This window comes from Procambarus clarkii, chromosome 80, assembly GCF_040958095.1.
Source record: "Procambarus clarkii isolate CNS0578487 chromosome 80, FALCON_Pclarkii_2.0, whole genome shotgun sequence".
Classification (NCBI taxonomy): domain Eukaryota; kingdom Metazoa; phylum Arthropoda; class Malacostraca; order Decapoda; family Cambaridae; genus Procambarus; species Procambarus clarkii.
In genome coordinates, this window is record NC_091229.1 from 15038113 (window position 1) to 15063689 (window position 25577).

General features: G+C 47.7%; 2 protein-coding genes across 2 annotated transcripts; both read right to left on the bottom strand.

Moving 5' to 3' along the window:
- Nucleotides 1-8974: 8974 nt before the first annotated feature.
- LOC138357878 (uncharacterized) lies at nt 8975-9535 on the bottom strand. Its single transcript, XM_069315041.1, has one exon. It carries the CDS (start codon nt 9533-9535, stop codon nt 8975-8977), a length of 561 nt encoding a protein of 186 aa, XP_069171142.1.
- Nucleotides 9536-24833: 15298 nt separating this feature from the next.
- LOC123751127 (zonadhesin-like) lies at nt 24834-25457 on the bottom strand. The gene has a single exon (XM_045733229.2). It carries the CDS (start codon nt 25455-25457, stop codon nt 24834-24836), a length of 624 nt encoding a protein of 207 aa, XP_045589185.2.
- Between the last annotated feature and the right edge of the window lie 120 nt (nt 25458-25577).

Below are 25577 nucleotides of genomic sequence, written 5' to 3' on the forward strand. Positions count from 1 at the left end.
TATGATTGTATACATTAGGCCTAGGATTGCTTGAACAGGTTAGGTTAGGTTAGGTTAGGTTAAGGTCCTCAATGACATTTCCGATTCTCTAGAATAGCATTCGGGCTGTTTCAGTGTTCCAAATCTTTTGGGCTCACATGCTGGTGCGTCTAAGTAAACTGTTGCTTCATAGTATTTCTTTAGGTTTTAAATAGTCTTCTTCTACTTAGCATCGCTTTCGGAGGATTGACTTAATTACTCATACTGATTGCTTTCCATACATCTGGGCTCTAGGAGACTCGAACCGTGGACCCCATGCGTGTGTGAGATCAAAGCTCTATCCACTGGGCTATTAGTAGTCTTAATAAGGAAAGTTTCCAGATATATACTTTTATTATTTGATACTACTTGCCTTTGAGGCTATTGCATGCAATCTACGCTGCTTGAAGCGTCGTGCAGTGATATTTAAATCAACGGTTTGTGGACGAAAATTTCAAGTATCGTGCAGATTGTGATATATGTCTCTGGCCTCTGGCCGCAAGCACTGCAATTTGAGGGACTTGGAGTGTTCCCGATCACATGCACTCAGGCAGTGAAACCTCTCTGTGCATTTTTCCAGGTCACCAATTTCTCCAGACATCAATAAGACAGCTGGCGAACACCAGTATTTCAATAGTCCAACTGCATGTGTCTTGAAAATCTAATTATAATTGAACCTTTCAAACCTATATTTGGAAAGGTTCTTGCTAACCTGCAATTGTTAATTGTTTTCACTGTGATCTGCATCACTCTGATCATTGTGTTTGGTATATATTATTACTTTCAGGGTTTTTTTGTTCCATTTGGAGAAGTTAGGAATTTTTTGGAAAATATCGTATTGAATTTAATGACTTATTGTAAGATTTGGTTGATGACAATGGTGTCCTGTCATGATGAGTTTGGTGGTGTACTGTCATGATGAGTCTGGTGGGGTACTGTCATGATGAGTCTGGTGGGGTACTGTCATGATGAGTCTGGTGGTGTACTGTCATGATGAGTTTGGTGGTGTACTGTCATGATGAGTCTGGTGGGGTACTGTCATGATGAGTCTGGTGGGGTACTATCATGATGAGTCTGGTGGTGTACTGTCATGATGAGTCTGGTGGTGTACTGTCATGATGAGTCTGGTGGTGGTGTACGGTCATGATGAGTCTGGTGGTGTACTGTCATGATGAGTCTGGTGGTGTACTGTCATGATGAGTCTGGTGGTGTACTGTCATGATGAGTCTGGTGGTGTTTTGTCATGATGAGTTTGGTGGTGTCTTGTCATGATGAGTCTGGTGGTGTACTGTCATGATGAGTCTGGTGGTGTACTGTCATGATGAGTCTGGTGGTGTTTTGTCATGATGAGTTTGGTGGTGGTGTACTGTCATGATGAGTTTGGTGGTGTACTGTCATGATGAGTCTGGTGGTGTACTGTCATGATGAGTCTGGTGGTGTACTGTCATGATGAGTTTGGTGGTGGTGTACTGTCATGATGAGTTTGGTGGTGTACTGTCATGATGAGTCTGGTGGTGTACTGTCATGATGAGTCTGGTGGTGGTGTACTGTCATGATGAGTTTGATGGTGGTGTACTGTCATGATGAGTCTGGTGGTGTACTGTCATGATGAGTCTGGTGGTGTACTGTCATGATGAGTCTGGTGGTGGTGTTGTCTTGTCATGATGAGTCTGGTGGTGTACTGTCATGATGAGTCTGGTGGTGGTGTACTGTCATGATGAGTTTGGTGGTGGTGTACTGTCATGATGAGTTTGGTGGTGTACTGTCATGATGAGTCTGGTGGTGTACTGTCATGATGAGTCTGGTGGTGTACTGTCATGATGAGTTTGGTGGTGGTGTACTGTCATGATGAGTTTGGTGGTGTACTGTCATGATGAGTCTGGTGGTGTACTGTCATGATGAGTCTGGTGGTGGTGTACTGTCATGATGAGTTTGATGGTGGTGTACTGTCATGATGAGTCTGGTGGTGTACTGTCATGATGAGTCTGGTGGTGTACTGTCATGATGAGTCTGGTGGTGGTGTTGTCTTGTCATGATGAGTCTGGTGGTGTACTGTCATGATGAGTTTGGTGGTGGTGTACTGTCATGATGAGTTTGGTGGTGTACTGTCATGATGAGTCTGGTGGTGTACTGTCATGATGAGTCTGGTGGTGTACTGTCATGATGAGTTTGGTGGTGGTGTACTGTCATGATGAGTTTGGTGGTGTACTGTCATGATGAGTCTGGTGGTGTACTGTCATGATGAGTCTGGTGGTGGTGTACTGTCATGATGAGTTTGATGGTGGTGTACTGTCATGATGAGTCTGGTGGTGTACTGTCATGATGAGTCTGGTGGTGTACTGTCATGATGAGTTTGGTGGTGTACTGTCATGATGAGTCTGGTGGTGTTTTGTCATGATGAGTCTGGTGGTGTACTGTCATGATGAGTCTGGTGGTGTTTTGTCATGATGAGTCTGGTGGTGTCCTGTCATGATGAGTCTGGTGGTGTACTGTCATGATGAGTTTGGTGGTGGTGTACTGTCATGATGAGTTTGGTGGTGGTGTACTGTCATGATGAGTCTGGTGGTGTACTGTCATGATGAGTCTGGTGGTGTACTGTCATGATGAGTCTGGTGGTGGTGTTGTCTTGTCATGATGAGTCTGGTGGTGTACTGTCATGATGAGTCTGGTGGTGGTGTACTGTCATGATGAGTTTGGTGGTGGTGTACTGTCATGATGAGTTTGGTGGTGTACTGTCATGATGAGTCTGGTGGTGTACTGTCATGATGAGTCTGGTGGTGTACTGTCATGATGAGTTTGGTGGTGGTGTACTGTCATGATGAGTTTGGTGGTGTACTGTCATGATGAGTCTGGTGGTGTACTGTCATGATGAGTCTGGTGGTGGTGTACTGTCATGATGAGTTTGATGGTGGTGTACTGTCATGATGAGTCTGGTGGTGTACTGTCATGATGAGTCTGGTGGTGTACTGTCATGATGAGTCTGGTGGTGGTGTTGTCTTGTCATGATGAGTCTGGTGGTGTACTGTCATGATGAGTCTGGTGGTGGTGTACTGTCATGATGAGTTTGATGGTGTCCTGTCATGATGAGTCTGGTGGTGGTGGTGTCCTGTCATGATGAGTCTGGTGGTGTACTGTCATGATGAGTTTGGTGGTGGTGTACTGTTATGATGAGTTTGGTGGTGTACTGTCATGATGAGTCTGGTGGTGTACTGTCATGATGAGTCTGGTGGTGTACTGTCATGATGAGTTTGGTGGTGGTGTACTGTCATGATGAGTTTGGTGGTGTACTGTCATGATGAGTCTGGTGGTGTACTGTCATGATGAGTCTGGTGGTGGTGTACTGTCATGATGAGTTTGATGGTGGTGTACTGTCATGATGAGTCTGGTGGTGTACTGTCATGATGAGTCTGGTGGTGTACTGTCATGATGAGTTTGGTGGTGTACTGTCATGATGAGTCTGGTGGTGTTTTGTCATGATGAGTCTGGTGGTGTACTGTCATGATGAGTCTGGTGGTGTTTTGTCATGATGAGTCTGGTGGTGTCCTGTCATGATGAGTCTGGTGGTGTACTGTCATGATGAGTTTGGTGGTGGTGTACTGTCATGATGAGTTTGGTGGTGGTGTACTGTCATGATGAGTCTGGTGGTGTTTCGTGAAGGACTTCGTCTCCCAATGAGTATGCTGTACCTGAACTCCTACTCCCTCCACCTTGTTTTATTACCTTACATATACTTAGGTTGAACTCTAATAACCATTTGTTGAAGCATTTCTTCAGTTTGTCCAGGTCATCTTGTAGCCTCTTGCTATCTTCCTCGGTCTTAATCCTCCTCATAATTTTTGCTCATCAGCAAACACTGAGAGCAACGAGTCTATACCCTCTGGGAGATTATTTACATATATCAGAAACAGCATAGATTCAAGGACTGATCCCTGTGGGACTCCACTGTGAGTGTAAAGTGACACCTCGTCACTCTGAAAACTCATGCTTCACAGTGATTCGTCGTCTTCTGTTGCTGAGATACTCCCTTATCCAATGGAGTATCTTCCCTTTTACTCCCGCCTCTATCTCCGGCTTATGCACTAGTTTTCTATTTTGTACTGTGTCAAAGGCTTTCTGGCCATCCAAAACTATGCAGTTAGCTCTCCCTTCTCTTTCTTGCCTAATTTTTGTCGTCCGGTCATTGAATTCAATTAATCGTGTGTGGCAAGATTTGCCATCCCTGAACCCATGCTGGTCATGTGTTTTAAAGTTCTTTCGCTCCAGATGTTCCACTAGTTTTTTTAGGCTTTTCTTTGTTACATGTACATCTTCTCTATCATCTTACATGGTATGCAAGTTAGGGACTCTGGCTTGTAGTTCAGTGCCTCCTGTCTGTCACCCTTCTTGTATATAGAAACAACATTAGCCGTCTCCAAAAATTTTTGCATTCCTCTCACTTGTGATTTGTTATATACCATGGAGAATGGCTGGCACAGTGCTTCTGCTCCTTCTTTTAGTATCCATGGTGAGATTCAGTCCAGGCCTATAGCCTTTGTCACATCCAACTCTAGCAAAGCTTCCTCACCTCCCCACTGATAATTACAAACTCCTCTAATAATGCCTGTTAAGATACTCCCTCTCTTATCTCTGGAACTTCTCCTTGCTCTACTTTGAAGACCTGTAATTACTTATTGAGTTCCTCGGCAATTACTTATTGCCCCTATCCTCAGTTTCATTGTTCCTTCACTGCTGTTTTTCTTCTCATGTGTCTGAGCAGCAATTTAGGTTGAGTCTTTGCCTTGCTTGCTATGTCATTTCCGCGTTGTCCTTCTGCCTCTCTCCTCACCCTGACGTATTCATTCCAGGCGCTCTGGCAGCTTTCTCTGCTCTCTGGTGTCCTGTTATTTCTAAAGTTTCTCCACGCCCTTGTACTGTGTTGCTTTGTTTGTTATACCCTTCATAACACCTTGGGATCCTTGTGGGTACGTGTAGCTGGTTGTTGTAGCAGTGAGTGTGGTGGGGTAAGTGTAGCAGTGAGTGTGGTGGAGTAAGTGTAGCAGTGAGTGTGGTGGGGTAAGTGTAGCAGTGAGTGTGGTGGTGTAAGTGTAGCAGTGAGTGTGGTGGGGTAAGTGTAGCAGTGAGTGTGGTGGTGTAAGTGTAGCAGTGAGTGTGGTGGAGTAAGTGTAGCAGTGAGTGTGGTGGTGTAAGTGTAGCAGTGAGTGTGGTGGGGTAAGTGTAGCAGTGAGTGTGGTGGGGTAAGTGTAGCAGTGAGTGTGGTGGTGTAAGTATAGCAGTGAGTGTGGTGGTGTAAGTGTAGCAGTGAGTGTGGTGGTGTAAGTGTAGCAGTGAGTGTGGTGGGGTAAGTGTAGCAGTGAGTGTGGTGGAGTAAGTGTAGCAGTGAGTGTGGTGGTGTAAGTGTAGCAGTGAGTGTGGTGGGGTAAGTGTAGCAGTGAGTGTGGTGGAGTAAGTGTAGCAGTGAGTGTGGTGGGGTAAGTGTAGCAGTGAGTGTGGTGGTGTAAGTGTAGCAGTGAGTGTGGTGGAGTAAGTGTAGCAGTGAGTGTGGTGGAGTAAGTGTAGCAGTGAGTGTGGTGGTGTAAGTGTAGCAGTGAGTGTGGTGGTGTAAGTGTAGCAGTGAGTGTGGTGGTGTAAGTGTAGCAGTGACTGTGGTGGTGTAAGTGTAGCAGTGAGTGTGGTGGAGTAAGTGTAGCAGTGAGTGTGGTGGGGTAAGTGTAGCAGTGAGTGTGGTGGAGTAAGTGTAGCAGTGAGTGTGGTGGGGTAAGTGTAGCAGTGAGTGTGGTGGGGTAAGTGTAGCAGTGAGTGTGGTGGGGTAAGTGTAGCAGTGAGTGCGGGTTTAGGGTGCTGGACGGGACGCAGACAATAACAGCCGAGCAAGTCATCCTTAAGCTGGTGTAAACAGGTCGGGGGTCTCCTCCCTGTGTTGTCACCTGGTTGTGCTCGCCTAGTTGTGCTTGCAGGGTCGAGCACAAGCTCTGCAGCCCCGCCTCCACCATTATTAGTTACAGTCTTGAGTCTGTGATTGGTGGAGTTCTTTCTGGCATCTCTGTGACTCATCTCTGTTTCCAGTTTCCAATAATGTTATCTCGTTCTACTGTTTCTTAATTTGGACTGTCTTATCAAGTGTGTCATCCCTCTTTAGTATCTTGTACGTTGTTATCATATCTACTATACTCCTGACTTTCTTCAGTGTTCTGAGGCTCAGTTTCTTTAGTCCTTCTTCATAGCTCAGTCCCTTTAGCTCAGGAGCGAGCCTTGCTGCATATTTTTAGACCATATCTAGTTTTGTTTTGTGTTTCCGTGGGTCGGGGTTCCAGGCTGGTGCAGCATACTCAATAACAGGTCTGACAAAGGATGTGTACAGGGCTCGGAAGGGCTCTTTATCCAGGTTCCTGAAGGATAACGGGGACGTTTGCCAGTATAGCATACGCTACCCTCGTTATCCTGCTGATGTGTGCCTCTGGTGTTAGGTAAGGGGCCTGACAGCTGAGTGGACAGCGCTCGGGACTCGTAATCATTCCCGGTGGAGGCGGAAATAAATGGGTAGAGTTTCTTTCACCCTGATGGCCTTATTCACCTAGCGGTAAATAGGTACATGGGAGTTAGACAGCTGCTACGGGCTGCTTCCTGGGGATGTGTAACAAAAAGGAGGTGTGGTCGAGGATCGGGCCGCGGGGACGCTAAGCCCCGAAATCATCTCAAGATAACCTCAAGATAACCTCAAGATTACCTCAAGATAACCTCAAGATAACCTCAAGATTACCTCAAGATAACCTCAATATAACCTCAAGATAACCTCAAGATAACCTAACCTAACCTCAAGATAACCTCACTCCTTAGTCTTTCCCTCTCTCAGTACCAAGAAGTTACCTTCACTTTATTCTGTGTTGTGTTTGTGTTCTACTCCAGCTGCTGTCCTCCTAACCTTACCTTTGTCTGGCAGTCATTTATCATACCATCTATGGAGATGGTATGAGACCCACCTATTTGTAGTCACCTATTTGTGCCTGCAGGTTCAAGCATTAGCTCTTGGATCCCGCCTTTCCTGCCTCGGGTTGTTAGAAGCATTAACACCTGGCTTGTTTCCCTATCACATTTACTTTTAAAGTTATGAATGAAGTTTGCTTCCCTTAGTTTATTGTATGTTCCTATTACTCTGACGCTAAATGAAAACTTTGTAACATCTCTGTGCCACATCTGAGTCTCAAGCTTCCACATATGGCCCCTTGTTCTATGGGTATTCATTGTGAATATTTCCTTGATTTACATTCTATCAATCTTCCTAAGTATTTTATACATTTCTATCATGTTTCTCCTCTTTCTCCTTTTTTTCTAGTGTCGTCATGTTTAGTTCCTTCTGTCTCTCTTCATACCTCCATATCTCGCAATTCTGGGACGAACCTCGTCGCAAACTTCTGAACCTTTTCCAGTTTCCTTATGTGTTTCTTCATGTGGGGCCTCCATGATGGAGCTGCATACTCTAAGACTGGTCTCATGTAGGCACTGTAAAGCGCCATAAATGCCTCCTTACTTCGGTTTCTAAACGATGTCTAACTTTTGCTAGTATAGATTATGGATGTTATGATATTTACATGAGCCTTCGGAATTAGGTTTGGTGTTACGTCCACCTCCAGGTCTTTTTCTCGTGTCGTTACAGGTAGATAGTTTCCCTTCATTGTGTACTGTCCTTTTGGTCTCCTGTCGCCTGTTCCCATTTCCATCACTTTACACTTGTGTTGAGCACCAAAAGTATTTCTCTGACCATCTCTGCAAGTTGTTCAAGTCTTCCTGGAGGATCCTGCAATCCTCATCTGTCACAACTCGTCTCATTAATTTCACTTCATCCGCGAACATCGATATATAGGACTCTACTCCTTTAAGCGTGTCATTTACGTATATTAGAAATTGAACTGGTCCCAGCACCGATCTGTGAGGTACTCCATTCTTTACTGTTCGCCAGTCCGACTTCTCGCCCCTTACCGTTACTTCCTGGCTCCTTCCTGTTAGATAGTTCCTTACTATCTAGGGCCTTACTATCTAGGCCTTACTAGCTAGGGCCTTTCCGCTTACGCTTAGGGCTTGCCTCTCAACTTTATAAAGTGAGTATATACCTCTTGTGAGGTATATACTGTATCGAAGGCTTTACTGGCAGTCCTGAAATATGCAATATCTTCCCATTCTTCCACGTCTTGTCTTATTCTCTTTACTGTGTTTATGTGTGTATTTAGAATTTGTGCCTGAAGGATCGAGCTGCTAGCTTTTGGACCCCGTCTTTCTAACTGTTGGCTGTCTAACGTACTGACTCTCCACCTATTTTTCTTCTATCTTACCTACTATATATTTCTCTCTCTCTCTCTCTCTCTCTCTCTCTCTCTCTCTCTCTCTCTCTCTCTCTCTCTCTCTCTCTCTCTCTCTCTCTCTCTCTCTCTCTCTCTCTCTCTCTCTCTCTCTCTCTCTCTCTCTCTCTCTCTCTCTCTCTCTCTCTCTCTCTCTCTCTGTCTCTCTCTCTCTCTCTCTCTATCTCTCTCTCTCTCTCTCTCTCTCTCTCTCTCTCTCTCTCTCTCTCTCTCTCTCTCTCTCTCTCTCTCTCTCTCTCTCTCTCTCTCTCTCTAGTCCAGTTTCAGACCGAAATTTTTCAGAGACAAGTTTAAAACCGAAATTTTCCAGAGTCTTGTTTAAGACAGAATATTTTCATTCACTCTCAAAACTACTACCTAACTACCAGAGACAGTCACTCTCCCACCAACCTACTAGTCACTCTCCCACTCTCCCACCTACCTACCAGTGACAGTCACTCTGACATGGCGGGTTCTCACTTGTTCCCACCCATCTGCCACTAGACAAGTGTTGTTCCACAAGGGTGAGTGTTGGGACCTTGATTTGTACTAATCAATATGTATGACCTACCCTTGCGAGAGTATCATATCTCTCATGTCAATATTTGCAAATGACACCAAGCAAGCTAGGGATGCCAAACCTGAGGAAGACTGCAGGAAGTTACGGGGGAAGTCCTTGTCAGCCTCCAGGGGTGGGTCTTGGGTATGAAGTACTCAATATGGTCTCCTTCAGCGCCTTCAGCAGCCAGCACATCTGCTCGTTCATTCCCACATATTCCAGAGAGGATCCACAGAAACTTCAGGACTCTTCCCTGGTTAGTTAGAACCCTCATAGCTCTCTTGATCTCAGCGATTATTGCAGGATTTTCTTCCCGATTATTACTAGGGCTTTGTAGTGCTGCTTTAGAGTCAGTGCAGATCACTGCACCATTAGTGTTTCGTTCAAGGACTCTTAACGCGTTAACAATGGCAGTTAGCTCTGCTTGCGTTGAAGAAGCATACTTCTCAGTACGGGCTTTTTTTTCATTTCTGCGTTGAAAAGCATTATTCGTAATTACCGTGTATGGCGCACCAGCCCTGCCATTGACAGGATTAGATGACCCGTCAGTGTAGATTTGATCAAATTCATCTCCGGCGTCTTTATAAATGTCCTCGAGATACTTGTGCCTCATTTCTTGTGGTATCATGTTGGATTTTTTCGTTGCCATTTCATTGATAATAATCCTGCATGAGTCATCCTCCCAGGGAGGAGCTCACGGGCTTCCTCAAGCAGGTGAAGTTCTTCCAGGTAGCAGACTGATCTGTGATGTCATTTTTTGCTTCTCCTGTTTTCTAATGTAAGTAACACAGAATTTAGTTTTTTTCTCTGCAATATCATTGTAATGGGGATCTCTGGCTATTTTAATTGCAAGCTTAGCATTCAGTTCCTTAATTCTGCTTTTAACACTGGGGAGGGACAACTCCTCTCGTAGATTAGACGTTTTGGCAGTTCTTGGGACTCCAAGAATGATTGTCATGGCTTAATTTTGTATGCTTTCGAGCCTTTTCATATCGCTTTGGGAGTAGGTGCACAGAACTGGTGCGTCATAGTCTATGACGGAGCGCACATAGGCTGTGTACATCATTTTAAGCACGGCAATAGAGGCTCTATGTCCGTCCCAGGTCATAGCTTTCAGTGCTCTGAGTCGACTTTTGCATGTTCCTGTGAGTTGGTTGAGCTCCTCTTTCCTCCCCTTGTTAGAGCCGACAGTGACGCCAAGGTACCGATAGTGGTCAACCCATTCAAGTGTTACACCATTAATTTGCAGTTCCTCATTTTCTCCGCTTGTGATGAGAGTTTGCTTTTGTCTTGTTTGTGGAGAGTGAAACCGACCTCAACATATTTCCTTTCGAGGAGTTCAATGGACTGTTTCCCAAGGTGGGAGCTTGTATTAGGACATCATCTGCATATTCCACTTGTTGTGTTCCTTCCGGAAATTCAATATTTGCAATGGCGTTCATAAGTATGTTAAATAGTGTGGGGCTTAAGACCCCTCCTTGGGGGGTACCGAGTTCCATACTAATTTTTCTGGAGACTGCTCCGCTGAAGCAGACCTTGACTTTCCTCCCTGTGAGGTAGTCTTCAACCCATTTCATGAGTCTCCCCTTGACACCCATGCATGCAAGCTCGTCCAGGATCACAATCTCCTGTGCTTTGTCGAAGGCTCCTTTGATGCCAACAAATACAGAGTACGTAGCCGTGTCATTAGCTAATTAATTAAATATACAATTTGCTGTAATGAAGATAGGCAAGAGCAGAGGAGCTCAGGAAGTGTCTACACCATGAGAAGGCAACTACAGGAGTGAGAAAGATATAATATCTTGTTAAGTGCATATAGTTCCAGGACTGAGACCAGAGACACATATAAACATGATTACATCGGCGGCATATGGGACGCTGGGAAACAGTATAACGTCATTTAAAAATCAGAATAATATCTTTTTCAAGGTAATCTACACATCATATGTTGAACCTATGCTGGAATGTGCAGCACCGGCATGGAATCCACATCTTGTGAAGCAAATAATAAAAATAGGAAAAAGTGTTGATGTTTGTGAGAATATTTGTAACTTTGTAAGAAACCTGACTACGAGGCTTCGACTGCGAGGAGAGAAGAAACATAGGGGACATGATCTCAACATAAAAGATACTGAACGGAAAGAGACAAGGTGTACAAGAACACCCTCTTAAATTGGAATAATGCAGAACAAGAGGACATGGAAGGAAACTGGACACGCAAATGAGTCGTGGAAATGCATGGAAATACTCGTCCCCTGGACGGAGGGTCAGCAAGTGGAATGAACTGAGGGAGGAAGCTCCAGGAGCCACCTCCAGCCACAGTTTAAACCCCAGACTGGACAACGACCACTTCAGTGTTAACACAAGAGGTTGGACGTGGTCAGCAGGGGGAGCATATGAGCGTGGCCGGAGGTGGAGGGAGGCGGCCAGCTCTCCCACACCACCAGTTGCCGTGTGAGTGGTGGGAGGACCCGCTCCCCCCTGACCGCCAGCTGACCTCTGACCTACTGCCATAGCTTTCCCTTCCCTCATGCTGGACACTCCTAGTCCACCCACACCACTCACCCTACACACTCTCACCCACACTCACCCTACACACACTCACCCTACACACACTCACCCTACACACTCTCACCCACACTCACCCTACACACTCTCACCCACACTCACCCTACACACACTCACACACACTCACCCTACACACTCTCACACACACTCTCACCCACACTCACCCTACACACTCACACACACATCCTACACACTTACAGACAGCGCTTCGGAATCCTAGTCCTGAGGTTCCGGGATCGATCCCCAGCGGAGGTGGAAACAAATGGGCAGAGTTTCTTTCACCCTGATGCCACTATTCACCTAGCAGTAAATAAATACCTGGGAGTTAGACAGCTGGGCTGCTTTCTGGGGTGTGTGTAACAAAAAGGAGACCTGGTCGAGGACCGGGCCGCGGGGACGCTAAGCCCACGAAATCATCTCAAGATAACCTCAAGATAGCAACCCTACACCCCCTCCACCATTGAGGGGGAGACACTGGCTACACTGTGTGATGGGGGGGGGAGGGGAGGGGGCGGCGTCCCCTAAAGGGCCCAACAAGGTGCAATTTTAGCTGGAGATTGCAAAATGTGGGAGGTATTTTTATGACGCCAAAAGGGCATACATGGTCCAGGGAATATCTGCCACAGGGTACATGTGTCCGAGGGTACATCTGTCCTAGGGTACATCTGCCCCAGGGTACAGCTGCCCAGGGGTACATCTGTTCCATGGGTACATCTGTCCCAGGGTACATCTGTCCCAGGGTACATCTGTCCCAGGGTACATCTGCCACAGGGTACATCTGTCCCAGGGTACATCTGTCCCAGGGTACATCTGCCACAGGGTACATCTGCCACAGGGTACATCTGTCCCAGGGTACATCTGCCACAGGGTACATCTGTTCCAGGGTACATATGTCCCAGGGAACATCTGTCCCAGGGTACATCTGTCCCAGGGTACATCTGTCACAGGGTACATCTGCTCCAGGGTACATCTGTCCCAGGGTACATCTGTCCCAGGGTACATCTGTCCCAGGGTACATCTGCCCGAGAGTACATCTGTCCCAGGGTACATCTGTCCCAGGGTACATCTGTCCCAGGGTACATCTGTCCCAGGGAACATCTGTCCCAGGGTACATCTGTCCCAGGGTACATCTGCCACAGGGTACATCTGTCCCAGGGTACATCTGTCCCAGGGTACATCTGCCCGAGGGTACATCTGTCCCAGGGTACATCTGTCCCAGGGTACATCTGTCCCAGGGTACATCTGCCACAGGGTACATCTGTTCCAGGGTACATATGTCCCAGGGAACATCTGTCCCAGGGTACATCTGTCCCAGGGTACATCTGCTCCAGGGTACATCTGTCCCAGGGTACATCTGTCCCAGGTACATCTGTCCCAGGGTACATCTGCCCGAGGGTACATCTGTCCCAGGGTACATCTGTCCCAGGGTACATCTGTCCCAGGGTACATCTGTCCCAGGGTACATCTGTCCCAGGGTACATCTGCCACAGGGTACATCTGTCCCAGGGTACATCTGTCCCAGGGTACATCTGTCCCAGGGTACATCTGCCCGAGGGTACATCTGTCCCAGGGTACATCTGTCCCAGGGTACATCTGTCCCAGGGTACATCTGCCACAGGGTACATCTGTTCCAGGGTACATCTGTCCCAGGGAACATCTGTCCCAGGGTACATCTGTCCCAGGGTACATCTGCTCCAGGGTACATCTGTCCCAGGGTACATCTGCTCCAGGGTACATCTGTCCCAGGGTACATCTGTCCCAGGGTACATCTGTCCCAGGGTACATCTGTCCCAGGGTACATCTGCCCCAGGGTACATCTGTCCCAGGGTACATCTGTCCCAGGGTACTTCTGTCCCAGGGTACATCTGTCCCAGGGTGCATCTGTCCCAGGGTACATCTGTCCCAGGGTACATCTGTCCCAGGGTACATCTGTCCCAGGGTACATCTGTCCCAGGGTACATCTGTCCCAGGGTACTTCTGTCCCAGGGTACATCTGTCCCAGGGTACATCTGTCCCAGGGTGCATCTGTCCCAGGGTACATCTGTCCCAGGGTACATCTGTCCCAGGGTACATCTGTCCCAGGGTACATCTGTCCCAGGGTACAGCTGTCCCAGAACACCGCAGAAAAGGAGGTACCGCTGTACCTGGATGCAGCAGCTATTGAACTGCAGGAAGGCACCAATTCGAGTGCCTTGGTGCTAGTGGGGGTCGAGCTTCGGCTCTTTGGTCCCGCCTCTCAACCGTGAATCAAATCGTATAAAGGTTCCTGAGTCTACTGGGCATTATATTTGAACCTGTGGATGGAGTCAGCCTCCACCACATCACTGCCTCTCTCTGTCTGTCTGTCTGTCTGTCTGTCTGTCTGTCTGTCTGTCTGTCTCTCTCTCTCTCTCTCTCTCTCTCTCTCTCTCTCTCTCTCTCTCTCTCTCTCTCTCTCTCTCTCTCTCTCTCTCTCTCTCTCTCTCTCTCTCTCTCTCTCTCTCGATGACTGCGCAGGTTTTCGTTCAGGATAATTCGTATTCTTCGTGAAAGATCGTGCCTGTGTCCGTTCAGCTTTCTATACTTTCTAAAACTAATAGGTCGTCATTTCCTGTTAGCACCCACGAAAGTGAACCTCTCAGTGGAACAGCAAAATTAACTATGTATATATATGTATATATATATATATATATATATATATATATATATATATATATATATGTATATATATATATATATATATATATATATATATTAGGTCTAACACAGCAGGGGAAAATAGGTCACGAGAGAACTTATAATTACAAACTCCACACACTCACGGCACTCAGACTCACAGACTCACAGCCTGGCAGACTCACAGACTCACAGCCTGGCAGACTCACAGACTCACAGCCTGGCAGCCTCACAGACTCACAGCCTGGCAGCCTCACAGACTCACAGCCTGGCAGCCTCACAGACTCACAGCCTGGCAGCCTCACAGACTCACAGCCTGGCAGACTCACAGACTCACAGCCTGGCAGACTCACAGACTCACAGCCTGGCAGACTCACAGACTCACAGCCTGGCAGCCTCACAGACTCACAGAGAAATCAAGTCATTCATTATTTCAGCTAGAGACACCAGTCTACATTCCAACGCCGTAGCTCGAGGCACGGAACGCTTGCCTCTCCTCCAGCGCGTCCAGCCGGGACGTACGAGTCTCCCTCAGAGGCCAGGAGCAGAAGAGCAGGTTCTAGGAGAGGCCCTGGATAGGTCACGCACCCGGAAATTATCTTCTTCACTCGGATATCAAGTCCAATCCCCCCGGGCAGGACCAAGTCCAATCTCCCAGGCAGGACCAAGTCCAATCTCCCAGGCAGGACCAAGTCCAATCTCCCGGGCAGGACCAAGTCCAATCCCCCCGGGCAGGACCAAGTCCAATCCCCCCGGGCAGGACCAAGTCCAATCCCCCCGGGCAGGACCAAGTCCAATCCTTAGGGCAGGACCGTGGGTGTGTTCCCTTGCGGGTACCGATGGCCACCTAGTGTGTGACTTTGCTTCTTCATTCAGACCTCCGCTGTTATGGCCAGGCGTTCAGACCTCCGCTGTTATGGCCAGGCGTTCAGACCTCCGCTGTTATGGCCAGGCGTTCAGACCTCCGCTGTTATGGCCAGGCGTTCAGACCTCCGCTGTTATGACCAGGCGTTCAGACCTCCGCTGTTATGGCCAGGCGTTCAGACCTCCGCTGTTATGGCCAGGCGTTCAGACCTCCGCTGTTATGACCAGGCGTTCAGACCTCCGCTGTTATGGCCAGGCGTTCAGACCTCCGCTGTTATGGCCAGGCGTTCAGACCTCCGCTGTTATGACCAGGCGTTCAGACCTCCGCTGTTATGGCCAGGCGTTCAGACCTCCGCTGTTATGACCAGGCGTTCAGACCTCCGCTGTTATGGCCAGGCGTTCAGACCTCCGCTGTTATGACCAGGCGTTCAGACCTCCGCTGTTATGACCAGGCGTTCAGACCTCCGCTGTTATGACCAGGCGTTCAGACCTCCGCTGTTATGGCCAGGCGTTCAGACCTCCGCTGTTATGGCCAGGCGTTCAGACCTCCGCTGTTATGGCCAGGCGTTCAGACCTCCGCTGTTATGGCCAGGCGTTCAGACCTCCGCTGTTATGGCCAGGCATTCAGACCTCCGCTGTTATGGCCAGGCGTTCAGACCTCCGCTGTTATGACCAGGCGTTCAGACCTCTGCTGTTATGGCCAGGCGTTCAGACCTCCGCTGTTATGACCAGGCGTTCAGACCTCCGCTGTTATGACCAGGCGTTCAGACCTCCGCTGTTATGACCAGGCGTTCAGACCTCCGCTGTTATGGCCAGGCGTTCAGACCTCCGCTGTTATGACCAGGCGTTCAGACCTCCGCTGTTATGACCAGGCGTTGAGACCTCCGCTGTTATGACCAGGCGTTGAGACCTCCGCTGTTATGGCCAGGCGTTGAGACCTCCGCTGTTATGGCCAGGCGTTCAGACCTCCGCTGTTATGGCCAGGCGTTCAGACCTCCGCTGTTATGACCAGGCGTTGAGACCTCCGCTGTTATGGCCAGGCGTTCAGACCTCCGCTGTTATGACCAGGCGTTCAGACCTCCGCTGTTATGACCAGGCGTTCAGACCTCCGCTGTTATGACCAGGCGTTCAGACCTCCGCTGTTATGGCCAGGCGTTGAGACCTCCGCTGTTATGACCAGGCGTTGAGACCTCCGCTGTTATGGCCAGGCGTTCAGACCTCCGCTGTTATGACCAGGCGTTCAGACCTCCGCTGTTATGACCAGGCGTTCAGACCTCCGCTGTTATGACCAGGCGTTCAGACCTCCGCTGTTATGACCAGGCGTTCAGACCTCCGCTGTTATGACCACGGGTTCAGACCTCCGCTGTTATGACCAGGCGTTCAGACCTCCGCTGTTATGACCAGGCGTTCAGACCTCCGCTGTTATGACCAGGCGTTCAGACCTCCGCTGTTATGACCAGGCGTTCAGACCTCCGCTGTTATGACCAGGCGTTCAGACCTCTGCTGTTATGGCCAGGCGTTCAGACCTCTGCTGTTATGGCCAGGCGTTCAGACCTCCGCTGTTATGACCAGGCGTTCAGACCTCCGCTGTTATGGCCAGGCGTTCAGACCTCCGCTGTTATGACCAAGCGTTCAGACCTCCGCTGTTATGACCAGACAGATGTTCCGCCCTCAGATATAAGGGTCAGTGGACCGTTATGTGATGGAGAGAGAGAGAGCCCGCAACTCCCACTTGTCCAGACAAGCCTGCTCATACCTGCATGAACACCTGCTCCGGCTGCTGTTGTTGTTGTTGTTGTTGCTACTGCTGTTGTTGTTGTTGCTACTGCTGTTGTTATTGTTGTTATTAGTGCTGTTGTTGTTGTTAGTAGTGCTGTTGTTGTTGTTGTTGCTACTGCTGTTGTTGTTGTTGCTACTGCTGCTGTTGTTATTGTTGTTATTAGTGCTGTTGTTGTTGTTAGTAGTGCTGTTGTTGTTGTTGTTACTAGTGCTGTTGTTGTTGTTGTTACTAGTGCTGTTGTTGTTACTGCTGTTGTTGTTGTTGCTACTGCTGTTGTTGTTGTTGTTGCTACTGCTGTTGCTGTTGCTACTGCTGCTGTTGTTGTTGTTGTTGCTACTGCTGTTGTTGTTGCTACTGCTGCTGTTGTTGTTGTTGCTACTGCTGCTGTTGTTGTTGTTGCTACTGCTGTTGTTGTTGTTGTTGCTACTGCTGCTGTTGTTGTTGTTGCTACTGCTGTTGTTGTTGTTGTTGCTACTGCTGCTGTTGTTGTTGTTGCTACTGCTGTTGTTGTTGCTACTGCTGCTGTTGTTGTTGTTGCTACTGCTGCTGTTGTTGTTGTTGCTACTGCTGTTGTTGTTGTTGTTGCTACTGCTGCTGTTGTTGCTACTGCTGTTGTTGTTGCTACTGCTGCTGTTGTTGTTGTTGCTACTGCTGCTGTTGTTGTTGTTGCTACTGCTGTTGTTGTTGTTGTTGCTACTGCTGCTGTTGTTGTTGTTGCTACTGCTGTTGTTGTTGCTACTGCTGCTGTTGTTGTTGTTGCTACTGCTGCTGTTGTTGTTGTTGCTACTGCTGTTGTTGTTGTTGTTGCTACTGCTGCTGTTGTTGCTACTGCTGTTGTTGTTGCTACTGCTGCTGTTGTTGTTGTTGCTACTGCTGTTGTTGTTGTTGTTGCTACTGCTGCTGTTGTTGTTGTTGCTACTGCTGTTGTTGTTGTTGTTGCTACTGCTGCTGTTGTTGTTGTTGCTACTGCTGTTGTTGTTGCTACTGCTGCTGTTGTTGTTGTTGCTACTGCTGCTGTTGTTGTTGTTGCTACTGCTGCTGTTGTTGTTGTTGCTACTGCTGCTGTTGTTGTTGTTGCTACTGCTGTTGCTGTTGCTACTGCTGCTGTTGTTGTTGTTGCTACTGCTGCTGTTGTTGTTGCTACTGCTGTTGTTGTTGCTACTGCTGCTGTTGTTGTTGCTACTGTTGTTGTTGTTGCTACTGCTGTTGTTGTTGTTGTTGCTACTGCTGCTGTTGTTGTTGTTGCTACTGCTGTTGTTGTTGTTGTTGCTACTGCTGCTGTTGTTGTTGTTGCTACTGCTGTTGTTGTTGCTACTGCTGCTGTTGTTGTTGTTGCTACTGCTGCTGTTGTTGTTGTTGCTACTGCTGTTGTTGTTGTTGTTGCTACTGCTGCTGTTGTTGTTGTTGCTACTGCTGTTGTTGTTGTTGTTGCTACTGCTGCTGTTGTTGTTGTTGCTACTGCTGTTGTTGTTGTTGTTGCTACTGCTGCTGTTGTTGTTGTTGCTACTGCTGTTGTTGTTGCTACTGCTGCTGTTGTTGTTGTTGCTACTGCTGCTGTTGTTGTTGTTGCTACTGCTGCTGTTGTTGTTGTTGCTACTGCTGCTGTTGTTGTTGTTGCTACTGCTGTTGCTGTTGCTACTGCTGCTGTTGTTGTTGTTGCTACTGCTGCTGTTGTTGTTGCTACTGCTGTTGTTGTTGCTACTGCTGCTGTTGTTGTTGCTACTGCTGTTGTTGTTGCTACTGCTGTTGTTGTTGCTACTGCTGCTGTTGTTGCTACTGCTGTTGTTGTTGTTGTTGCTACTGCTGTTGTTGTTGTTGCTACTGCTGTTGTTGTTGTTGTTGCTACTGCTGTTGCTGTTGTTGTTACTGCTGTTGTTGTTGTTGCTACTGCTGTTGTTGTTGCTGCTACTGCTGCTGTTGTTGTTGTTGTTGCTACTGCTGTTGTTGTTGTTGCTACTGCTGTTGTTGTTGTTGCTACTGTTGTTGTTGTTGTTGCTACTGCTGTTGTTGTTGTTGCTACTGCTGTTGTTGTTGTTGCTACTGTTGTTGTTGTTGTTGTTGCTACTGCTGCTGTTGTTGCTACTGCTGTTGTTGTTGTTGCTACTGCTGTTGTTGTTGTTGTTACTGCTGTTGTTGTTGTTGCTACTGCTGTTGTTTTTGTTGTTACTGCTGTTGTTGTTGTTGCTACTGCTGTTGTTGTTGTTGCTACTGCTGCTGTTGTTGCTACTGCTGTTGTTGTTGTTGCTACTTCTGTTGTTGTTGTTGCTACTGCTGTTGTTGTTGTTGCTACTGCTGTTGTTTTTGTTGCTACTGCTGTTGTTGTTGTTGCTACTGCTGCTGTTGTTGCTACTGCTGTTGTTGTTGTTGCTACTGCTGTTGTTGTTGTTGCTACTGCTGTTGTTGTTGTTGCTACTGCTGTTGTTGTTGTTGTTACTGCTGTTGTTGTTGTTGCTACTGCTGTTGTTTTTGTTGTTACTGCTGTTGTTGTTGTTGCTACTGCTGTTGTTGTTGTTGCTACTGCTGCTGTTGTTGCTACTGCTGTTGTTGTTGTTGCTACTTCTGTTGTTGTTGTTGCTACTGCTGTTGTTGTTGTTGCTACTGCTGTTGTTTTTGTTGCTACTGCTGTTGTTGTTGTTGCTACTGCTGCTGTTGTTGCTACTGATGTTGTTGTTGTTGCTACTGCTGTTGTTGTTGTTGCTACTGCTGTTGTTGTTGTTGCTACTGCTGTTGTTGTTGTTGTTACTGCTGTTGTTGTAATGATCTGGGGCTCAGATCATTAGTTCTCCCTTCTCCCCTCCTTTCCTTCTCCTTCTCACCTCCTTTCCTTCTCCTTCTCACCTCCTTTCCTTCTCCCCTCCTTTCCTTCTCCCCTCCTTTCCTTCTCCCCTCCTTTCCTTCTCCCCTCCTTTCCTTCTCCTTCTCCCCTCCTTTCCTTCTCCTTCTCCCCTCCTTTCCTTCTCCTTCTCCCCTACTTTCCTTCTCCCTCTCCCCTCCTTCCTTCTCCCCTCCCCTTGGCCATCATTCGTCTCCTCCTCTCCCCCCCCCCTGTCGCCCATTTGTCAGGGTCAAGAGGTTGACCTGAGGGTGGTCTTGGATACCTCTGGCTTCCTCCCCCCACTCAACTCCCCACTCAGAATTTCCCTCTCCATCCCCCTCTCATCCCCTCTCTTCCCCTCTCACCGGTCCCTTCCCCATACTAGGCAGAGTCAAATGTCCCTACTCTTTATCTTAGAGGAGACAGCCTTGAACATAATTTATCAGTTTGGTAAACATTGCTCGCAGGTGCACTGGGGCTCCATAGAGGCGCCTTGTCTCCCTTCTCATAGCTGGGGAGAGCTGACTCAATCTTCAGGAATTCATGTAGCTTTCCATGGCAGATCAGTGAAGGTGATTGGCCTGAGATAAGGGCCAAGTCCTTATTGGCCCTAGAGAGCCAGACCTCAGGCCTACGTGTTAAATGGTTGGCCATTGCCAAAATAATGGGTGGAGCCCTGGGGCTGTATTAGATGGTGGGAGGAGTAATCCTTCCCAGCAATAAGTTGGTAAAACAAAATTTGATCAGTGTGTCTTGGGAGTGTATTAGGAACAGGGCCGCAAGCCCGTATCCTCGGGGCTGAGGGCAGCCATCAACATCGTGGCCGTAGTGCGGGTATTTAAGGTATAGTAGCACTTGAGTTTCGTGCCCTCAGTAAATATCCATTGTGCCTCTGGGGAATAGAATATGTGATGTGTTCAAATTGTCTTAATTTACATGGTTCATAAAATAAATGGTATAGCTTGTCCAGTGGTATTCACTTAACTCCCCTTTGATATATTTTGCTACTTTGTCATTTTTAGGTGTTGTATTGGAAGCCCCCCCAGGTTCTCCTAACAATTAATCGATACTAAAGTTGCCCTTGGATTTAAATTAGTAACGTAAATTACACAAACTAATTTTCCAAAATTTATTACTGAAATTCATATTACCCGGAGTCCCATGGTTACTGATTCCTTGCCTTCCTGGGGGATCGGTGATAGACACATTCAGGTATGGTTGGTCGGGAAGGTGGTGGCAGTGCAAATATGTTTTGTTATTTGTTTTAACTAATAACCCTTGTCCTTGGTGTATCTTCCTCATTTAATATTCCTCTTACATACGTGGCAGTCCAGTGCGGGGTCATGCTGGACTGTAACAGTGTTAAGCTGGGGTATTGAGTGAAGAGAGACAGAGAATTACAACAGAGAGCGTATAGTACGATTATGAGAGATCACAAGATAACAGGATTAATACTGGGAACATTGGGTTATTACAATAGAGGCCGCGGTTATTACGACAGGGTAAAGCGGTCATTACATTGTTGTTGCTACTGCTGTTGTTGTTGTTGCTACTGCTGTTGTTGCTGTTGTTGCTACTGCTGTTGTTGTTGTCACTGCTGTTGTTGTTGTTGTTGCTACTGCTGTTGTTGTTGTTGCTACTGCTGTTGTTGTTGTTGTCACTGCTGTTGTTGTTGTTGCTACTGCTGTTGTTGTTGTTGCTACTGCTGTTGTTGTTGTTGCTACTGCTGTTGTTGTTGTTGCTACTGCTGTTGTTGTTGTTGCTACTGCTGCTGTTGTTGCTACTGCTGTTGTTGTTGTTGCTACTGCTGTTGTTGTTGTTGCTACTGCTGTTGTTGTTGTTGCCACTGCTGCTGTTGTTGCTACTGCTGTTGTTGTTGTTGCTACTGCTGTTGTTGTTGTTGCTACTGCTGTTGTTGTTGCTGCCACTGCTGCTGTTGTTGCTACTGCTGTTGTTGTTGTTGCTACTGCTGTTGTTGTTGTTGCCACTGCTGCTGTTGTTGCTACTGCTGTTGTTGTTGTTGCTACTGCTGTTGTTGTTGTTGTTGTTGTTGTTGTTGTTGTTGTTGTTGTTGTTGTTGTTGTTGTTGGTGTTGTTGTTGTTACTGTTGTTGTTGTTGCTTCTGCTGTAGTTGTTGTCACTGTTGTTGTTGTTGTTGCTACTGCTGTTGTTCTTGTTGCTACTGCTGTTGTTGTTGTTGTTGCTACTGCTGTTGTTGTTGTTGCTACTGCTGTTGTTGTTGTTGTTGCTACTGCTGTTGTTGTTGTTATTGTTACTGTTGTTGTTGTTGTTGCTACTGCTGCTGTTGTTGCTACTGCTGCTGTTGTTGCTACTGCTGTTGTTGTTGTTGCTACTGCTGTTGTTGTTGTTGCTACTGCTGTTGTTGTTGTTATTGTTACTGTTGTTGTTGTTGTTGCTACTGCTGTTGTTGTTATTGTTACTGTTGTTGTTGTTGTTGCTACTGCTGTAGTTGTTGCTACTGCTGTTGTTGTTGTTGTTGTTGTTACTGTTGCTGTTGTTGCTACTGCTGTTGTTGTTGTTGCAACTGCTGTTGTTGTTGTTATTGTTACTGTTGTTGTTGTTGTTGCTACTGCTGTTGTTGTTGTTGCTACTGCTGTAGTTGTTGCTACTGCTGTTGTTGTTGTTGTTGCTACTGCTGTTGTTGTTGCTACTGCTGCTGTTGTTGTTGTTGCTACTGCTGTTGTAGTTGTTGCTACTGCTGTTGTTGTTGCTACTGCTGTTGTTGTTGCTACTGCTGTTGTTGTTGTTGTTGCTACTGCTGTTGTTGTTGCTACTTCTGTAGTTGTTGCTACTGCTGTTGTTGTTGTTGATGCTACTGCTGTTGTTGTTGCTACTGCTGTAGTTGTTGCTACTGCTGTTGTTGTTGTTGTTGCTACTGCTGTTGTTGTTGCTACTTCTGTAGTTGTTGCTACTGCTGTTGTTGTTGTTGTTGCTACTGCTGTTGTTGTTGCTACTACTGCTGCTGTTTTTGTTACTGCTGTTGTTGTTGTTGGTGATACTGTTGTTGTTGCTACTGCTGTTGTTGTTGCTACTGCTGTTGTTGTTGCTACTGCTGTTGTTGTTGCTACTGCTGTTGTTGTTGCTACTACTGCTGCTGTTTTTGTTACTGCTGTTGTTGTTGTTGGTGATACTGTTGTTGTTGCTAAATTATCCATCCTACAGTATGGCGACCAAAACTGAACTACATAATCTAAATGGAACCCAACAAGAGTAGGATACAGTTGGAGAATAACACCAGGTGCCATATTTTTGTGTTTATTTTATTAATACGTTAAGTACATGTGCATTTGTGCAGGTGCCCTAGACTATATGAAGGGAAGTACAGTGTGTGTCACAAAGCTAGCTACGTGACGTAATAATCCCCATCACACAAGATGGTTAGTCATACAGAGGCATATGTTCAGTAGTCTGCACTGGCAGACTCTGAGGCGTATTTATGACAAGTGTCTTATTACTAAAGCTTCGAGAAATATATCCCAGTGTCCTATATGCCTTATTCCGAACATTTATGCATTGATTTTTTGAGCGGGCTTTAAATTCCTATTAATGATAACCACCACTTTTTTTCGAGTTTAGATTTCTCAATTTCAGTACCACGGAGGTTGTAATATCTTGTAACTCTATTAGTAACATGTGCTGTCTATTCCCTGTCTTCCAGTACTGCGAGAGCGAGCGGCCAAGGTTACAGGGTGCTGGTGGGTGCCTTCCTGGCTGCCCCTTCTCACGGCTGTCTTAACCACGAGGCGTCGTAAAGAATTACAAAACAGCTGATAGGTAGATAGACTATTAAGAAGATAATCTTGATAGGCTGTGGATAGACAGATTACAAGCCGGAAGAGTCTTGTGGTTTACGACAAAAAGGGTTTAAACCCACATACTCATATTGACCAGACCACACACTAGAAGGTGAAGGGACGACGACGTTTAGGTCCGTCCTGGACCATTCTCAAGTCACAATCGACTTGAGAATGGTCCAGGACGGACCAAAACGTCGTCGTCCCTTCACCTTCTAGTGTGTGGTCTGGTCAACATACTTCAGCCACGTTATTGTGACTCCTCGCCTGCGTATGGATCCCCACATCCTCATGTGCACACACTAGCAATGAATGGCTCAGGTCTGGGAGCGCTAAATGGTGGACCACTCTCCACATGGGACTCGTGTAGGACATGTTCTGTGGTAGTGCCTGTGAGGGCAGTTGTGTCTTCACAATACACACGATGAGTCACAATAACGTGATTGAAGACATGATGACCGAACCACACTCTTCAAGATGGAGGAACGACCACGTTTCGGTCCATCGTGGACCATTATCTTGTTGTGTAACGCGACTTGATAATGGGTCCACGACGGACCGAAATGTCGTTTGTTTGTTTACATTGGTTGGGTGGTGGTAGCCATAGGGTGCCCCCAGGGTCTGACTCGCCAGCCTACAGTGTGGTCAGCCAGCCTACAGTGTGGTCAGTCAGCCTACAGTGTGGTCAACCAGCCTACAGTGTGGTCAGCCAGCCTACAGTGTGGTCAGTCAGCCTACAGTGTGGTCAACCAGCCTACAGTGTGGTCAGCCGGCCTACAGTGTGGTCAACCAGCCTACAGTGTGGTCAGCCAACCTACAGTGTGGTCAGTCAGCCTACAGTGTGGTCAGTCAGCCTACAGTGTGGTCAACCAGCCTACAGTGTGGTCAGTCAGCCTACAGTGTGGTCAACCAGCCTACAGTGTGGTCAGTCAGCCTACAGTGTGGTCAACCAGCCTACAGTGTGGTCAGTCAGCCTACAGTGTGGTCAACCAGCCTACAGTGTGGTCAGCCGGCCTACAGTGTGGTCAACCAGCCTACAGTGTGGTCAACCAACCTACAGTGTGGTCAGTCAGCCTACAGTGTGGTCAGTCAGCCTACAGTGTGGTCAACCAGCCTACAGTGTGGTCAGTCAGCCTACAGTGTGGTCAACCAGCCTACAGTGTGGTCAGTCAGCCTACAGTGTGGTCAACCAGCCTACAGTGTGGTCAGTCAGCCTACAGTGTGGTCAACCAGCCTACAGTGTGGTCAACCAGCCTACAGTGTGGTCAACCAGCCTACAGTGTGGTCAGCCAGCCTACAGTGTGGTCAGCCAGCCTACAGTGTGGTCAACCAGCCTACAGTGTGGTCAGCCAGCCTACAGTGTGGTCAGTCAGCCTACAGTGTGGTCAACCAGCCTACAGTGTGGTCAACCAGCCTACAGTGTGGTCAGTCAGCCTACCAAGAGGGTTGGTACTTCCTCTGACACGGTTGGTACTTCCTCTGACACGGTTGGTACTTCCTCTGACACGGTTGGTACTTCCTCTGACACGGTTGGTACTTCCTCTGACACGGGTGGTACTTCCTCTGGCACGGGTGGTACTTCCTCTGACACGGTTGGTACTTCCTCTGACACGGTTGGTACTTCCTCTGACACGGTTGGTACTTCCTCCGACACGGGTGGTACTTCCTCTGGCACGGTTGGTACTTCCTCTGACACGGTTGGTACTTCCTCTGGCACGGGTGGTACTTCCTCTGGCACGGTTGGTGCTTCCACTGACACGGTTGGTACTTCCTCTGGCACGGTTGGTACTTCCTCTGGCACGGTTGGTACTTCCTCTGGCACGGTTGGTACTTCCTCTGACACGGTTGGTACTTCCTCTGGCACGGTTGGTACTTCCTCTGGCACGGTTGGTACTTCCTCTGGCACGGTTGGTACTTCCTCTGGCACGGTTGGTACTTCCTCTGGCACGGTTGGTACTTCCTCTGACACGGTTGGTACTTCCTCTGGCACGGTTGGTACTTCCTCTGGCACGGTTGGTACTTCCTCTGGCACGGTTGGTACTTCCTCTGACATGGTTGGTGTATCTGTGAGGCACAGTAGTGTCGGTGGGTGCCCGGCTGGTGGGTATGAATGCCCACATTCCTGACCACACTCGCTGGAGAATGAGTCCGGCCCGACTGTGCAAGACACAGT

What these genes read in the sequence shown, in the direction of transcription:
- LOC138357878 (XM_069315041.1), bottom strand. Translation starts at nt 9,535, where the DNA reads ATGATACCACAAGAAATGAGGCACAAGTATCTCGAGGACATTTATAAA.
- LOC123751127 (XM_045733229.2), bottom strand. Translation starts at nt 25,457, where the DNA reads ATGTCAGAGGAAGTACCAACCGTGCCAGAGGAAGTACCAACCGTGCCA.